General features: G+C 38.3%; 1 protein-coding gene across 1 annotated transcript in view; it reads right to left on the bottom strand.

The window, feature by feature from the left end:
• Positions 1-771: 771 nt before the first annotated feature.
• The window catches only part of igsf11 (immunoglobulin superfamily member 11), a 155,045-nt gene continuing 136,646 nt past the window's right edge, over positions 772-19,170 (bottom strand). Inside the window, exons 3-7 of the mRNA XM_052106780.1 lie at positions 18,634-18,841; positions 15,711-15,866; positions 10,854-10,976; positions 8,359-8,506; positions 772-2,821 (exon numbers count right to left, since the gene is read on the bottom strand). Of these exons, the coding sequence (XP_051962740.1) occupies positions 2,341-2,821; positions 8,359-8,506; positions 10,854-10,976; positions 15,711-15,866; positions 18,634-18,841 (1,116 nt within the window). The 3' untranslated portion in view covers positions 772-2,340. The remainder of the gene's footprint in view (positions 2,822-8,358; positions 8,507-10,853; positions 10,977-15,710; positions 15,867-18,633; positions 18,842-19,170) is intronic.

Genomic DNA, 19,170 nt, shown 5'->3' with positions numbered 1-19,170 from the left:
ATTTATGTCTCGCAGTTGCAAGTCTAAATGCCGTAACTGAGTCTATTTCTCTGAATTGCGATTTTATACAGTATCTTGTCACATTGCACCTTTATGTCTCACAATTGCGTAACTGCGACTTTATAACTGTGAGAAAAGACACAATTGTGACACTAAACGTTAGAATGACCTTTTTGACATAAAGTCACAATGTGACAATGAGATATAAAGACACATTTGCAAATTATAGTCAAAACTAAAATTCTCAATTGCCAAGTAAAACAAATTCACAGTTGAGTGATATAAACTAACAATTGCAACTTTATATCTGTGACATTGTGACATTTATGTCTCGCAATTGAAACTTTATATGGCATAACTGAGACTATTTCTCTGATTGGCGATATTATACAGTATCTTGTGCACCTTTATGTCTCACAATTGTGTAACTGCGACATTATAACTGTGAGAAAAGACACAATTGTGACACTAAAAGTTAGAATGACCTTTTTTGACATAAAGTGACAATGTGACAATGAGATATAAAGACACATTTGCAAGATATAGTCAAAACTGTGAAAAATATTCTTATGACTTGATTTCTCAGCTTTGCAACTTAATGCCTTTAAATCGAGAGAAAAAATGCCCCAGATGATTTCAAATCCTAGAAACTCCCCTGATGGACGAATGATTTATTAGAAAATAAACAAGCATTTTATCAGTGAGCTGAAAATGTAATATATATATATATATATATATATAAAATAAAACAAATCACAAATGAGTTTTGGGCAAAAGAGTGTTTTAATTTATATTCTATTCTACAAGTAGTTACATTATTTACAATATTATAAAAAAAAAAACAACAACAACCAAATGAACCAAAATAGACTAAATGAACAATGAATGTTAACCCCCCCCCATCATTGTTATTTCGTATAACATACAGGACAATATGCATCTACCTGTTTAATGTAGCACCCAATTGAAGTGGATTTCCTGTAATCAAATTCTGTTCTTTTGTAACAATTTAATTCTCCAATGTTTCTCCGAGTTTCATATTCCGTCCATATAAGACTTACGCTATTCATTACATACGAGATCTATTTTATCTGCAGTGGTTTAGAGGTAGACTATGGCTATACTGTCAGTAGTGTTGAATTAGGATTGTTAAGACATATCTATGTAAGACTTTTCTTTCAATATTAAGCTGATATGAGGACGACGTTGGCTTCATTGCAAACAACGTAAAAGCTTTTCTTAAAGCGAAACTCGTCTGTCCTGCATTAGCAACACTGTCAAACACATCCTCGGGTCTTTAGAGTCTGAAATCAAAGGCCACAACACTTTAATACTCATGCAGCCGTCTCTGATCAGAGGGAGGGTGAATAATACTCACTTTCAATTGCACACGTTCCTTCTTTGATTCCAGTGGTACAAAGCAGAAGAATATAAGTCAAAAAGCCCTATTAAGATAAACAAATAAAGCATCGTGCACATTCAGATATTTGCAGTGGGGTGACGGGATTCAGTGATTTACTGTAAAAACTCATTTTCATAATCAGTATTTTTGCTTGCTTTTCCAGTATCTAAACATCCTTAAAAGATATTGTTTAAGACGTACTACTTCATGGGGCCAATTTTTGGAGTGTTTAAAAGGCAGAAATGTGAAGCTTGTAATTTTATAAAAGCACTTACATTCATTCTTCTGTTAAAACGTTCATTATTTGAGCCACAAAGTTGTGTAAATCGTCATTTTTACGGTTGACAAAGTTGCAAACCTGGATATAACTTTACAGAGATGCGGTAGTAAGTGATTTCATCACACGAAAATCATGTTTACACACATATTGTTTATATCTTGTGGCTATAATATTGATACAGTGAGTATTTTAATGTTTACAGATTAATCCCCATTGACTTCCATTGTAAGTGTCTCACCGTAACACAGATTTTTGCTTTATTTTTAAGAAAAAGACGGAATAATTTTCAACATTATGCCGCAAATGCTGTCGATTAGCTTAGCTTGTATTGAACCCGGAATATTCCTTTAATTCAGTATATATTCTGTGTAAATATGTCTCGTTAGCTAATAAATGTAAATGTATCTTGTTTTAAGGATGTCTAGATATTTATACTTTTACATTTTTAATTATTCTCTTGAGGGCCCTTTTCTGCCAGCAGCAAACCCAGTTAATCGTCAAGCCTTAAAAAACTAAACTAAGAAACTAAGAAGCAAACAGGCAATATAAAAAACAAGGGCGCAAAGGGATGTTAATGGTGTTGCGGAGCAGTTTTAGTTGGCATCAGCTGAACTCAAATATAAAACAGTTTTATTTCATCCATGCGTGTTTGTTTCTATCAGACGAGTGAGCCCGCTCTGCCCTGGGCGGGCACCATGACGGGCACGGCGCCCATGCGCTCTAGCGTGGCTTGGCTCACAGCATACGAGTGCGTGTGTTGTTGCCCATATGTTGCGGCCGGCGTCGTGGCGACGGTCGGGCGCAGGCTCATCGAGCCGTTACTGCGTGTCATGACGGGCGGGGAGGGGGCGGAGTTAGTGGTGACCACCAGAGTTTTGGGCGGAGGCAGTGTGTGGCTGCCATTGGTGTAGGCTGGGCGTGAAGGGGCTTTTCCAGTGTTGTTGGGTCCACCCGTGAAGGTCTGTTGCGTGTCGCCGTTATATCGGGTGTAGGAGTTGGTGTCGTAGTTGGGTTTGGGGTTTTGCCAGTAATGACTGTTGTAGGTGTTGGTGGACGTCAGCGTGTCGTTCTCAGAGGAGGAGGCGTCGGCGTGAAAGGCCTTTACTGATGAAGATCTCTTTGGAGGAAGATCATCCTCCCTGTGAAAAGTAGGACAGGAAATGAAAATCATGATTATTTAGCTTATATACACCTAATTTCATAGCGAACACTGTAATGTACAGTAGTAAGAAAAAATTATGTGAACCCTTTGGAATTACCTACATTTATGTACAAATTTGTCTTAAAATCTGGTTTGACCTTGATATAAGTTACAATAATGAACAAACACAATCTGTTTTAACTAATTACACACAAACTACTGTTTTGTTCTTGAACATATTGAATACATCATTCAAACATTCACAGTGTAGGTTGGAAAATGTATGTGAACCCCTAGGCTAATGATGCCAACAAAAGCTAATTAGAGTCAGAAGTTGGCAAAACTGGCATCCAGATTGGAGGTGTGGGTTAGAGCTACTTTGAATAATAAAAAACACTCACCATGCCTCACAAAATAAGAGATCTCAGTAGACCCATGACCAAGAACTGTTGCTTTGCATAAAGCTGGAAAGGGTTACAAAGTTTTGTCAAAGAGATTTGATATTCATCTGTCCACAGTTAGACAAACTGTCTATAAATGGAGATGATTTAGTACTATAGGTACTCTCTCTAGAAGTGGCCGTCCAGCCAAGATGATTTAGTACTATAGGTACTCTCCCTAGAAGTGGCCGTTAGATATTCATCTGTCCACAGTGAGACACACTGTCTATAAATGGAGATGATTTAGTACTATAGGTACTCTCCCTAGAAGTGGTCGTCTAGTCAAGATGATTTAGTACTATAGGTACTCTCTCTAGAAGTGGCCGTCCAGCCAAGATGATTTAGTACTATAGGTACTCTCCCTAGAAGTGGTCGTCTAGTCAAGATGATTTAGTACTATAGGTACTCTCCCTAGAAGTGGTCGTCTAGTCAAGATGATTTAGTACTATAGGTACTCTCTCTAGAAGTGGCCGTCCAGCCAAGATGATTTAGTACTATAGGTACTCTCTCTAGAAGTGGCCGTCCAGCCAAGATGATTTAGTACTATAGGTACTCTCTCTAGAAGTGGCCGTTAGATATTCGTCTGTCCACAGTGAGACACACTGTCTATAAATGGAGATGATTTAGTACTATAGGTACTCTCTCTAGAAGTGGCCGTCCAGCCAAGATGATTTAGTACTATAGGTACTCTCTCTAGAAGTGGCCGTTAGATATTCATCTGTCCACATTGAGACACACTGTCTATAAATGGAGATGATTTAGTACTATAGGTACTCTCTCTAGAAGTGGCCGTCTAGTCAAGATGATTTAGTACTATAGGTACTCTCTCTAGAAGTGGCCGTTAGATATTCATCTGTCCACATTGAGACACACTGTCTATAAATGGAGATGATTTAGTACTATAGGTACTCTCTCTAGAAGTGGCCGTCCAGCCAAGATGATTTAGTACTATAGGTACTCTCTCTAGAAGTGGCCGTCCAGCCAAGATGATTTAGTACTATAGGTACTCTCTCTAGAAGTGGCCGTCCAGCCAAGATGATTTAGTACTATAGGTACTCTCTCTAGAAGTGGCCGTCCAGCCAAGATGATTTAGTACTATAGGTACTCTCTCTAGAAGTGGCCGTCCAGCCAAGATGATTTAGTACTATAGGTACTCAAATGTTTCTGTGGTCTGCTTTGATAGGTGTATCTGCATCAGGGCTGAGAGACGAGCGTGTGACAGACGAGATCTGTACTTGCTTTTTATTATGTTGAGATGTGAGAATCCCCTCTCACAAGCTGCACTGCTTAAAGGCAGTGTAAGAGACAGCTTAACCACCTTGTTGATGTTGGAGTAAGCATCTGGGTTACTTGTATTTACTATTTGGACCAAGTCATACACAGAAGAGGCTCCCAGGCGTTTTCCTGCCTGCTTTAAGCGCATCCATTCTGTCACAGTGGTGTCTCTGTCAAGTTGCAATGTGGCCTCATATTTCTTGAGAATGCTGCAAACTGTTGTGTGTCCAAAACTGTGGAGGTCTTGCATTTCCTGAGGCCATGTTGAAGGATCAAATACTAAGAAATGATCACATGACTTGAGGGAGTCAAATCTGATTTCAAACTCTTCAATTAACCCCCTGAGCAAGTTTGTCTTATCTCTGTCAGCATCAGCATTAGAAACAGTGTGTGCCCTGTGGCCTTCACCATCAAGCAGAAGTGTGAACTGTCCAATGGCCACCATGAGTTCATCCTTACATTCTCCAATGGTCAGCTTTTCCTTCTGAAACCTAATGGATGTGGTCTTCAAAATGTTACCAATGTCAAGCATGTTTGACAGAAAGCACTGAAAACGCTCTGTGCAGATATGCTGCAAGTCACTGTTATCACTCTTAGCCAGTTGCATTTTAATGGCTGGCAATAGTCTTGATATTTTTAACAGTGTTTCATGCCTCCATTACATTTACATTTATGCATTTGGCAGACGCTTTTATCCAAAGCGACTTACAGTGCAATTATTACAGGGACAATCCCCCCGGAGCAACCTGGAGTTAAGGGCCTTGCTCAAGGGCCCAACAGTGGCATCTTGGTGGTGCTGCCCCATGCAGACCATCTGATATTATGAAACTTACCCAGCTTCAGAAAGGATATCCCATTTTCTTCACACAGCTTCTTCAGTTCAGCAGTTTTTTTTGCTCCACCTTTTTGTAAATAAAACAGCTTGACCACAGAGCGATTAAATGTCTCACAGTAATGAACGTTGCGATCAGCTGATTTTGCGCAATTCTCCAGTGTGTGTGCGGTGCACAGAATGTGCACTAGGGAGTCTCCAACCGCAGCAAGTCGCCGGAGATTTGGCACAACGCCGTTGTACATACCGACGTTGACAGCATCCCCGTCTGTGCACACAGCGACCAACTTTGTTGTCCAGTCATCCAAGCCTGTGTCCTGGAAAAGTCTCACAAGTCCGTCTGTTATGGCCTGTGCAGTTCGGTCAGCACCCAATTCAATCAGTCCAATAAAATCTGAGGTAAACTCTCCGTTGCTGGACACAGAAACAATGTAAACGATTTCCTGCTCAGTTTTTGTGATATCCTCAGATCCATCAAAAAGCAGCCCCCAAAATTCAGCAGACTGCAACTTGGCTCGTAACTCCCCGCTGATGGCGCGGGCGATGCTTTGCATGATCCGTGTGCCCCCTTCACGTGAATGATATGCACCTCCAAAATTTACTCCTAGCCGCTTCAGTAAAGGAATATCTTCAGAATAGGAAGACGTGCGTGTTTAGCTTTATGGAAGGCGAGGACAAAAATATGAAACAGAGCTTGCCGCTGTTCTTCATTCAGCTTGTCTTGCCATCTGGCAAGTGGGCGACTGGACATTTCTTCTCGGCTAGCTTGTTTATTAACAATAGCTTGTGCCACATTCATGTGCTCCTTGCTCTTTTCATGTTTGTCAAATAAAGGATGGTTGAAATTCTTTGAGCCTTTATAAAACGCACCTGTTTTGTCTGCTAGATGTGGATTTGAGCGGCAAATCTTGCACCACATTTCAGTGCGCTCATCGTTAGCTTCAAGCCACTGCACATCTTTGAGCCACTTTTCCGAAAAAAGTCTTTTTTTCGGCTCTGGCTCCAGTTGGCATTTCTTTGTAGGTGGCGAAACGCCAAAGAAGCTGCTTAATGTCTGTTGCTTTTTGGACATCTCTGACAGTATAACTTAGTTGACAAGCAACATGTCATGTGTAAGTTTAGATGAGAAGATCGGTTAAGAACGCAAAGGCGCGGAGTAATACAAGTCGCATTACGCATTCCTGATTTTTGGCGCGCATGCGTACCTGCGTACCAGTTATGTGCACCCGTGATTATAGGTACTCTCTCTAGAAGTGGCCATCTAGTCAAGATGATTTAGTACTATAGGTACTCTCACTAGAAGTGGCCCGTCCAGCCAAGATGATTTAGTACTATAGGTACTCTCTCTAGAAGTGGCCATCCAGCCAAGATGATTTAGTACTGTAGGTACTCTCTCTAGAAGTGGCCGTCCAGCCAAGATGATTTAGTACTATAGGTACTCTCTCTAGAAGTGGCCATCTAGTCAAGATGATTTAGTACTATAGGTACTCTCACTAGAAGTGGCCCGTCCAGCCAAGATGATTTAGTACTATTGGTACTCTCTCTAGAAGTGGCCATCTAGTCAAGATGATTTAGTACTATAGGTACTCTCACTAGAAGTGGCCCGTCCAGCCAAGATGATTTAGTACTATAGGTACTCTCACTAGAAGTGGCCCGTCCAGCCAAGATGATTTAGTACTATAGGTACTCTCTCTAGAAGTGGCCGTCCAGCCAAGATGATTTAGTACTATAGGTACTCTCTCTAGAAGTGGCCCGTCCAGCCAAGATGATTTAGTACTATTGGTACTCTCTCTAGAAGTGGCCGTCCAGCCAAGATGATTTAGTACTATAGGTACTCTCTCTAGAAGTGGCCGTCCAGCCAAGATGATTTAGTACTATAGGTACTCTCTCTAGAAGTGGCCCGTCCAGCCAAGATGATTTAGTACTATTGGTACTCTCTCTAGAAGTGGCCGTCCAGCCAAGATGATTTGGTACTATAGGTACTCTCCCTAGTAGTGGCTGTCTAGTCAAGATGATTTAGTACTGTAGGTACTCTCATTAGAAGTGGCCGTCCAACCAAGATGACTCAAAGGACACACCGCAGAATGCTCAATGAGGTAAAAAAGACCCAAGAGTGAAAGACTTGAAGGAATCATTAGAACTGGTTAACATCTCTGTTCATGAGTCGACTATACAGAAAACATTAAACAGGTATGGTGTCCATGACAGGACGTCATGAAGGAACCCGCAGCTTTCCAACAAAAACATTGCTGCACACCTGAAATTTGACCAACTTGACGCTTCACAACACTACTGGGAAAATGTTTTGTGCACTGATGAAACTAAGGTTGAATTGTTTGGGAAGAACATGCAGCACTACGTATAAAAAGGGCACCGCATACTAACATGAAAACATCATCCCAACGGTGAAGTACAGTGGAGGGAGCATCATGAATTGGGGCTGCTTTGCTGCTTCGGGACCTGAACCGCTTGCCATCATGGAGGGAAAAATGAATTCCCAAGTTTATCAAGATATCCTACAGGATAATATCAGGGTGGCTGTGCACCTGCAGAAGCTCAGTAGAAGTGAGTGATGAATTCCAAGGGCTCACTTAGTTTTTCCACAGCACTGTGAATGTTTAATGAGATGTGTTCAATAAAGACATAAAAGATGCTAATTATTTGTGTGCTGTTAGCTTAAGCACATTATTGTTTGTCTATACTGACACTGCCTTTGATGACATTTTATGACCAAATAATTCAGAAAACCAGCTAATTACAAAGGGTTCACATACTTTTTCTTGGCAGTGCATCCTTTATACACATTTAATACGATTTTCACACGTTTTGCGAAATGTCGGCCAATAAAACTACGATATTTCCCTTGATTTTTCTTTGTTTTGTCTCATATTTCATCTCACGGTCACTTTTGACCACTTGCTTAACAAGTGCATTAAGTTTAAGAAAAACTATATTAGGGGCGAAATGGTGCGGTGTGGTGGAAATGACCTGATCTCATTGGGAATTTCATCTTCATCGTATTTGTTCTTGTTCCTCCAGTAGAAGAGCGACACCACCACCAGCAGAGAGCAGATAACCAGCGCTAGAATCCCAGTGACGATCGTGCCGGCGATCAGACCAACACTCTGAGGCTGAGCTGAAAGTGAGAAAAGATTGACAGAGAGATAAACATATGTAGAGATGCAGAGAGAGAAAGAATGATCTTTTATCATCAACATGCCAGTTTTAACATAAGTGTCCGTTCCTCACACGATGCTATCAAATGACATCAGAAGACTTTCTGAAGCAATGAGGCTTTTAATGCAAATGCATTGAGATTGGGTTCAAGCTTTTCTACATGATTGACATTCCTGCCATTTAATGGTCAAAACGATGAAGTGCAACTGCAAAGTCACAATCCACGTATTTTTAATGCTAATTTTGGGATATTGCATAAAAACTATTCAATGGAAACACCCAGATGCGACTAAAATCTCGATGTAAAATCTCGACAGATGTTATTTTGTCCGTTTGTTCATTGGGTTCTTTACATGTTATTTAATTTCGAAGCAATAGAAATGTCAAAGCTGTTAATATGTTTTTGTGCATCGTCACTAAAGTTAAATTAATTAATTAAGAATGCACCGATGTATCGGCTACTGTATTTTATCTAACTATTATTTACCAATTTAAAACATCAGCATTTTGGTCACAAGCATGAAAAATAAACCCAGCTGATTTATTTATAATTTATGGCTGTCGATTTAATGCATTAATTCAGTGCAAATAATTGTATAAAAATAATGCGTAAACAAAATGTATGCAATTAATCATGTCCCCGGACCGTAATAAGGAATATTCCTTCCATCTGAGCAATTCAAGCTTGTAGTACCATCAGTTTTCTCCAGGGGGCAGTAAGTGACACTCGCAGTATATGCAACGAGCAGCTTATCCAGAGAACAAACACACTTACAGACAGCAGACGGCACAAGATGAGAACACGGTCTTGTGTACAAACACAGCAAATCTGAACACAGGGACCTCAAGACGTGTTTTACTAAGTTTCAAACTTCATTTAACTTGATACAGCGACTTAAAAATTATATGTTTGTGACGCAACACAACAGAGACGCTCCAAAAGTGTCTGACGCAGGTGTACATCCTTAAACAAGCCCTTATAATAAATCTCAGACTGAATGACGAATTCAATTGCTAAATGGATTGCCGTGAACTTTAGACCTTATGTTCAATACTATGGAAATAAACAATATTTTGCATTCTAAAGCCACTTTTTCTATTGTTTTATTAAATGCTTCACGCGTGTACCAAAATAATGTAATGCATTTTAATGATCTGTTTTATTATTATTATATATATATATACATATATATATATATATATATATATATATATATATATATATATATATATATTATTTTATTTATTTAGTCATAATATATTGAATTATTGTTATTTGAGGGATTCTCAGCAAATATTTATGTTTGCAGTTAATTGCGAATAATTTGATTAATTAATTGCCATACCATGTAATTAATTTGATTACAAATTTGTATTGATTGACAGCCCTAATATAATTATTTACATACATGTATTACATTGCATAGTTTATAAAGCAAGTTAATAATAATTGTTCTGTGTGTAATATAAAGAAATACCAACCAAAATAAATTAAATTCGAAAAAGTAAAGCATGCAGAATAATATTAATTTGTAATGTTCATTCATAACATGTAAAATGCGAGTTTTATTGTTAACAATGGTGAAAAAGAGCGAAAATGTTTGGATAATATAAAGTAACCACTTTTCACACATAAACATTCAATCCGCGCATCTTATCACGTGACTTGTTGAGCACGTTACCACGGAGACGTAGCACATGTGGAGGCATCACGCTATTCTACGCGGCATCCACGCACAACTCAGCACACATTATAGTGACCACGAGGAGTTTACCCCATGTGACTCTACCCTCCCTAGCAACCGGGACAATTTGGTTGCTAAGGAGACCTGGCTGGAGTCACTCAGTACGCTCTGGAATTCAAACTAGAGAACTAGCTAACTCCAGGGGTGGTAGCCATCGTCATTACCACTCAGCTACCCATAATTCCCAAGCAAAACAGATGACAAAATAAGGTGAGGAAGTGGAAAAATATTGGTATCGGCCTACTGAATTTAAATAGTATTTATACAAAAATACTATTATTTTTTTGACAGACTTGAAATTTTGGAATTGAACATGACATCACTAGAATATTTTATGGTGTTTTAATGAAGTGTTTTTTTTTTTTTTTGCATCACAGTCGCAGTCACCATCTGCTTTCATGGTATGGAAAAGAGCAGCTTGGACATTCTGCAAAACATCTCCTTTTTGTGTTCGACAGAGGAAAGACACACGTGTTTGAGGAACAACATGAGGGTGAGTAACTGATGAATTTTCATTATTCGGTGAACTATTCCTTTCATTGACGTTGTCTCCACACTTACGTGCTACGACCTGCATGTTCAGTACACAGGTGCTCTTCCCGATGGCGTTCGATGCGGTGCACTGATAGAGTCCAGATGTGCTGGTGCTGATGTTTCTCAGTGTCACTGTACCCTGCATCTGATCTGAACACAAACAAGAGACAATCAGTTATTAAAACATTTGATTGACAGCACCTCAGTAACATCCTACTCACAAAAAGGTACATTTACACAATGATAACTACCACAAATCTAATCAAATCTACTAGACCTAATAAAAGGATGCCGTTGTGAAGACAACGACAAAAAAATAATAAAAATGATCAATAATTTGCAGTAACACAAAAGGCCTCTAGATGGCAGTACAATTGTAATTTTGTTCAGAAATGGCATCACAAACTGAATTTCTGATCTAATTTAAGAAATTAAAAACATCTCACAGCCATGAAAGCTATAAATCACAGGCCAAAGCATTGAAAACATGACAATAGAAATACTGTCTTTAAAATAAGGCTATCGTTAATGTGACTGTTCACAGACAATAATGTTCTTTAACTATTAAAACAGCATTTCAAGAATTAGTTTCGCTATCTGCTGTTTGATGATGATTATTGATGCAAAATCACTAACGGTAAAACAATATTTAGTGTTTATATTCACTTCAGTAATGTGACATATTTATGAGTGAAACAAAACATTCAGCAGGAAATAAAGGTTTAATCTGTATTTGATTGGATCATGAAAAATGTGAATTTTTAAAGTTTATATTTTATATTTAGGGTTAGGGATTATTTAGTTTATATTAAACCAACGTGATTAAATGGTCCAAAATTAAATGATTAGAAAAAATGCTAAATTAGGTGTCGTTGTACTAAAGCCAAAATAGACAAAAATATTATATGGAAAAAATATTTATAAATATAAATGTAAGTAATGTATTTTGTTGCCCACTATTAAGAGTAATGTTAGATGCATAAATCAAACTTAAACACATAAATTACATCAGCACACAAAAAAAAATATTGCAGCCAATTTACGCATTTCAATTTTATTCAAAATTATATTAAATTTAATCGAGTACCCTTTAATAAAAATTAATTAATTAATTAATTACATTTAAATGTGTTATTAATTTCATTTGGTAAAACATTACAAAATTCAATTTGATGAAATTTTGTTATGAAATTTAAATGCAAAAAAATCTTGAAAATAGGCTATTTTTTGGAGTGCAGAAAGTCGTGTCAGAGAAAATTATTATATATATATATATATTGATGGACGACTATAAAAAAAACATAATTTTTTCTTATTTAATAATGTCAGATCGGGGCCTCAGCGAGTATTGACGCTGACTAGCACACCTGGAGTCGCGAGTTTGAATCCAGGGCGTGCTGAGTGACTCCAGCCAGGTCTCCTTAGCAACCAAATTGTCCCGGTTGCTAGGGAGGTTCGAGTCACATGGGGTAACCTCCTCGTGGTCGCTATAATGAGGTTCTCGCTCTTGGTGGGGCGTGTGGTGAGTTGTGCGTGGATGCCGCAGAGAATAACGTGAAGCCTCCACGCGCGCTACATCTCCGTGGTAACGCGCTCAACAAGCCACGTGATAAGATGCGCGGATTGACGGTCTCAGACGCGGAGGCAACTGAGATTCGTCCTCCGCCACCCGGATTGAGGCGAGTCACTACGCCACCACGAGGACTTCGAGCGCATTGGGAATTGGGCGATACAAATTGGCGAGAATTTAAAAAAAAAAATAATAATATTGGCAGATTATGCCTTAAAAGGTCTAAAAATACAACCCCAATGAAAAATGCTAATAAAAATAAAAAGGAGTGATTTGTAAATTATATTCATCCTTTGCTATATTGAAAGCATCACAACTACATATTAAATGATGTTTTAGCTTATCAGTTATTATTATTATTGTTTATGTACAGCTATTTCAAATTAGATGATTGTATCACGCTCCAAAAACGTTGGTACCGCTGTGAAACATCACCATTTCTTCTAATAACACTTATTAAACATTTGGGCACTGAAGATACAAGTTTAAGTTTAGAAAGTGGACTTTTCCCCCATTCAGCCATTAAGTAGGTCTTCAGCTGCACAATTGTACGGGGTCTTCGTTGCCGTATTATGCGCATCATAATGCATCACATTCTCGATTGGAGACGGTCAGGACTGCAGGCAGGCCAATCTAGCACCCGCATTCCCCGCTCACACAGCCATGCACTTAAAATGCCGGGACGTCCCTGGAAAAGACGGTTCTGGATGGCTGTATATGCTGCTCCAAAATTTGACTGTACCTGTCTGCATTAATGGTGTCCTCACAGATGTGCGAGCTACCCATGCCATGGGCACTGACACACCCCTGGCCCATACAGACACTGGCTTCTGGACCTGATGCTGACAACAGCTCGGATGGTCCTTTTCCTCTTTGGCCCGGATACCACGACGGCTTTGTTTTTCAAAAACCTTTTCAAATGTGACTCTTCAGACCAAAAAACACAGTTCCACTGTTCTACTTTCCATCTAAGATGAGAGCGAGTCCAGAGAAGTCGGCAGCGCTTCTGGACAGTGATGATGTACGGCTTCTCCTTTACATATTAAAGTCTTAACTTGCCTCTGTGGGTGCAGCGGCGAGTGCTGTTGAGTAACAAAGGTTACTAAAGTTATCCCAATCCCATGTTCATAGTATCCATTACAGATGAATGATGATGTGGTGAGGTGATGTCAGTCAGTGATGTCTGAGGGATCAGAGATAATGTGCATTCAGAAGATGTTTTCGTCTTGCCCTTTACACACCGAGATTAGAGGGTGAAATGCCCAAAATCCTTCCAGTTTGTCTTTGGGGAACATTGTTGGATTATTTGCTGAAGCATCTGTTGGCAAATTGACAAGTCTTGAATGATCTTTGTTCTTGAAGGACTCGGCTGGTTTTGGAGGCTCCTTATATATACTATGACACGATTGCTTGTTTAACATCTCCTGTTTCACATCACTGTTATTTTAACTCGTCAAATTGTTATTAGTCTTAAACTGCCCGTCTCAACTTTTTTGGAGCGTGTTACTGATCTGATGTGAAATTACTGTACATTTAAAAATAAATAAATAAATAAATAAATAATTCACAAATGTGTAGTTTTAAATATAGCAACGGATGAATGTAATTTACAAATCACTCCTTTTTGATTTTATTAGCATTTTTCATACTGTCCCAACTTTATTGGAGTTGGGGTTGTAGTAAGCATGATTTTATAAAGACAGAACATTGTAAAATTAAATAATTAGCGCAAATGCTAAATTAAATAATTGGTTTGAATATTGTCATTGTACTAAAGCCAAAATAAATTATTAAATGTTATCTGGAAAATACTTTATTTATAAATATAAGCTGATAAAATGATAACAAATTTTTTTCCAACTATTAATGTTTATGGAGTGCGTACTCCGGGTAGGGAAGGAGGTATTGCCCCAAGTGAAGGAGTTCAAGTACCTCGGGGTCTTGTTCACGAGTGAGGGGACAATGGAGCGGGAGGTTGGCCGGAGTATCGGGGCAGCGGGGGCGGTATTGCACTCGCTCTATCGCACCGCTGTCACGAAAAGAGAGCTGAGTCGAAAGGCAAAGATCTCGATCTACCGGTCAATTTTCGTTCCTACCCTCACCTATGGTCATGAAGGCTGGGTCATGACCGAAAGAACTAGGTCACGAGTACAAGCGGCCGAAATGGGCTTCCTCAGAAGGGTGGCGGGCTTCTCCCTTAGAGATAGGGTGAGGAGCTCAGTCATCCGTGAGGAGCTCGGAGTAGAGCCGCTGCTCCTTTGCGTCGAAAGGAGTCAGTTGAGGTGGTTTGGGCATCTGGTAAGGATGCCCCCTGGCCGCCTCCCTAGGGAGGTGTTTCAGGCACATCCAGCTGGGAGGAGGCCTCGGGGAAGACCCAGGATTAGGTGGAGAGATTACATCTCCACACTGGCCTGGGAACGCCTCGGGGTCCCCCAGTCAGAGCTGGTTAATGTGGCTCGGGATAGGGAAGTTTGGGGCCCCCTGCTGGAGCAGCTGTCCCCGTGACCCGACTTCGGTTAAGCGGTTGAAGATGAATGGATGGATGGATGGATGGATTAATTTAACGCTTTTCAATAATATTGGTTACATTTTCATTACAGTTTTATAAAAAAAAACATAATAATATTGAATTGAGAACTCTAATAAAATAATATAAAAAAACTAAATATTTAAATAATTTGGTTAAACATTACACAGTTATTACATTTGATGAAACTATAAATTAAATAAATTAGTATATAATAATGAGCAATGAGTGCGTTTACATGCACAATGTTACATTGATTACGCTGTGTGTCTCGCTGTCCTTTTCCGTAATGCATAACGCGGCGGCTCATTTTAGCTTATCGTGGCCCATACGGCACATTTCGCTGACGACCCACCGGCCCGCTCGGTTCTCCCTATGGCCAGTACGCCCCTGATCGCCCCCAAAGTGCGTCGGCCCACCGGGAAAATGCCCGGTATGCCAGATTACCAGTCCAGCCCTGGATGATATAAAATCTCACGTAAACATGGTTTTCTTGCATTGTTGGATTTCATGTTGACTTTTAAGTAAACATCTTATAAAGCAGGTTTATTTGTCTGTGATGATTCTGTAGCCTTATATTAAAGCAGTGTTGATCCACAAAGGACACAGAGTGCCATCACGTTTGGAAAGAGCAGGTAAACCACCTCACCGTACTCAAACACACACACACACACACACACACCACGGTGAATCGGGGCGGGCAGAGTTCACGCCAATGAGTCAAGAGCTGCAGATTTACCAGAGAACGTGGGGCAAAATGGAATTCCCACGGGCAGGGGTTTTGTACCTTGCATGGCATTGTGGGGCAGTTTGGGCACTGACTCCATTTTTTCCCAAGAGTAGGTAGGCGTGGGGATTCCCTCATCTGACCCACACAGCAGCATCACATCACTGCCCACGTCCAGAGCACCCTGAATACGACAGGACGGTATGGACGGAGGAACTGCACGGTTGAAAGAGAGACAAACATAAACAAAGATCAATACTCTTACAATGACATCACTTTAGCTCTGGTACAAAACCTAGTGAGCTGCTTTTCTGTCTACATAGACAGCTAACATTTCAGGGAACCTCATTAGTGACTGATTTGAAAAACTCTTCACAGGCAAGATTAATGTTAGAGCCACATGACCAGCCGGAAACTACTCGATTAATCTCAGTAACCGTTCTGTTATTGGACACTTTCACTCATTGATTAAAGTCATAACGGCTGACTGTGAATACTCAATTTCTACAATGACATCTGAAACTGAAAACTATTGATTTTAAATGATGCTGCTTCCAAGCCACTAGGGGTCAGTGTCAGTACAAGATGACACTGAGTGCACCTATAAAACAGTATTTGATATAGTATACATGAATAATAACCATTTCAAATAGTTGTACACAACAACGTTGTCACATGATCATCTTATAGTCCACCGCATCCATTTATCATCTTGAAAATCAATCTGCTTATTATTGCTTGAATATATTTATCAATCAAATAATCAAGAAAAAAAGACCAATAATAAAAAAAAATTGTATCGCTCAAAGTTTGTTCGTCACACACTGAAGGTAAAATCGAGCGCATTACATTAAAGGAATCTTCCGGGTTCAATACAAGTTAAATGACGTCACCGATTAGAGGCTCTTGAGTGTCCCCAGGTCTAAATTGAAATTGAGAGGTGACCGTACCTTTGCGGTAGCGCTCCTAAGCTTTGCAACGGCCTACCTGATTTCATTAGAACTGCCTCAACAGTACACGATTTTAAATTAAAGTTAAAAACTTTTTTTCACCTTTTACATTGTGTATTTATGTTTTAATATTTCAATTATGTTATATGTTTTTTTATTTTATTTTATATTGCAATGATTGTACAGCACTTAGGTCGTTATTTTAACTGTGCTATATAAATAAATTGATATTGACAAGATGTTGTTTTTACAACATTCTCGTTATTATGAGAAAATATTTTGTTTTTACGACTCTCATTTTCCGAGAAATATTTAGCTTTTCCGACATAATATTTGTAACTTTATTTTAACTACATAATTTCTCATTATTAAGAGAAGAGATTTTGTTTTAACTGCATAATATATCGTTATTATGAGAAAATATTTAGTTTTTACGACATATCTCATTATTACAAGAAAAGATGTTGAAAAAATTATATAATCTCGTTATTATGAGTAAAGATTTTGTTTTAAATAAATAATATCTCATTATAAATATCTCAAGAAAAGATGTCGTTTTTATGACATAATATCTCGTTATTACGAGAAAATTTTTGTTTTAACAGCATCTAGTTATTACGAGAATATATTTTGTTTGAACTACATAATTTATCGTTATTAAGATAAAATATTTAGTTTACAACATATCTCATTATTAGGAGAAAATATTTAGTTTGAACTACATATTATCTCTTTACGAGAGAAGATGTAGTTTTTTTGACATTTGTCGTTATTACGAGAAAATATTTGATTTGAACTACATAATTTATCGTTATTAAGAGAAATTATTTAGTTTACAACATATCTCATTATTACGAGAAAATATTTAGTTTGAACTACATAACATCTCTTTACGAGAAAATTACAAGAAAATATGTTGAAAACATTATATAATCGCGTTATTATGAGTAAAGATTTTGTTTTTACGACATATCTCATTATTACGAGAAAAGATTTTGTTTTAACTACATAATATCTCATTATAAATATCTCAAGAAAAGATGTAGTTTTTATGACATAATATCTCATAAAATGTTTGTTTTAACAGCATCTAGTTATTACGAGAATATATTTTGTTTGAACTACATAATTTATCGTTATTAAGATAAAATATTTAGTTTTTACAACAAATGTTCTCGTTATTATGGGAAAGACAGAAAGGAATGCATTTACGTTATCTAATATAATCTAATACGTTCTGTAATATAATAAGCAGTAAAAAGTAAGTTTGGCATATGTCATTTTTGTATATATTAATATATTCAATATAAAGCACTTTATAATGTTCACCAATGGTTGGTCTGACTTACAGTAATAGCGGCATCACAATTGCTAAATATGTCTATTTATAAGCTTCTCGCCTAATATTCACCATATTTAATTTTTTCTTGCCTAATACGCTGGTGATTTTGGTAATTTATCAGCCAATGTTTTAAAATTAGAAATACAATTTTTCCACTGCTTCTGCCTCATCTAAACATGCATTTATGTATTAAAAGTATGCATTTTAATGCTTTTATTTGTATATGAAACCACATACTGATAAATTGTGTATAGTAGTCTTTTGTTATCTTATATAAATAACAAGCCAAATCATATAACGTAAATGGCATGTATAAGTAGCTATTAATGGATCACACATGTGTATAGAATTACGTTTTTGTGCAGTGCATTAAGGAAGAAAGTAGGAAAAATTACTTACATTTAATATTTAAGCCATTATGTGTATTTTGACTGTACACAATTTTACAGTTAAACATATTTTAATATGCAAAGTATTGAAAATCAAAATAAGTAAAAAGAAATAACTTTTACAATTAATTTCACACAATAAAACATCACTACCAACAACAATCAGTCTTTCGAGAACAATTACAGAAACATCGTTACGAGTGTCACAAGTGGGTAAGCAGGCTTGTACACAGACAGCAGGTGTGAGTATTAGGACAGGGCCTATGAGCAGAATGCTAGTGTGCTACATCTACACCACTCACCAAGCACAGTGAGGCCGATGACTCCTATATTGCGCCCTCCGCGGTCGGGGAGGTTATTGACCAGGCACTGGTACGTCCCTGTGTCGGACAGCTGTGTGTTATTGATGAAGATTGAGGCACTTGTGCTGGGCATAGTGGACACGAAACCCACTCGCCCGTTCATGTGATTGGCTAAACTGAACACCTGCCCACCCTGATAGATGATCACCTGAGAATAGAGACAGAGAGAATGAGATAACAATACTAAAACATGGCAATTGTTACATTTTAACATTTCATTACGACAGTTTTAAAGTGAAACAGAATGTTACATTCTTGTTATTTATAATGCAGATCTCTGCACACACATCAGAGCCGTCGGCCATTAGGGCTGGGCACAGTTGCAGAGAAAATAGGCATGTAGGGGTGGATCTGTAGCACCCCCATTTTCACCTACAGTCACCAACATTGGTACATATTTAGTTCTCATCAAGCCGAACAACTTTCATACTCGCAGTCATTAGCGCCGCCCAACAGGCTCTGAACTTTTAAATCCTC

The sequence above is a fragment of the Xyrauchen texanus genome, chromosome 36 (assembly GCF_025860055.1).
Source record: "Xyrauchen texanus isolate HMW12.3.18 chromosome 36, RBS_HiC_50CHRs, whole genome shotgun sequence".
Lineage (NCBI taxonomy): Eukaryota > Metazoa > Chordata > Actinopteri > Cypriniformes > Catostomidae > Xyrauchen > Xyrauchen texanus.
Note: the sequence above shows the minus strand (reverse complement) of the source record. Positions and strands in the feature narration are given on the sequence as shown.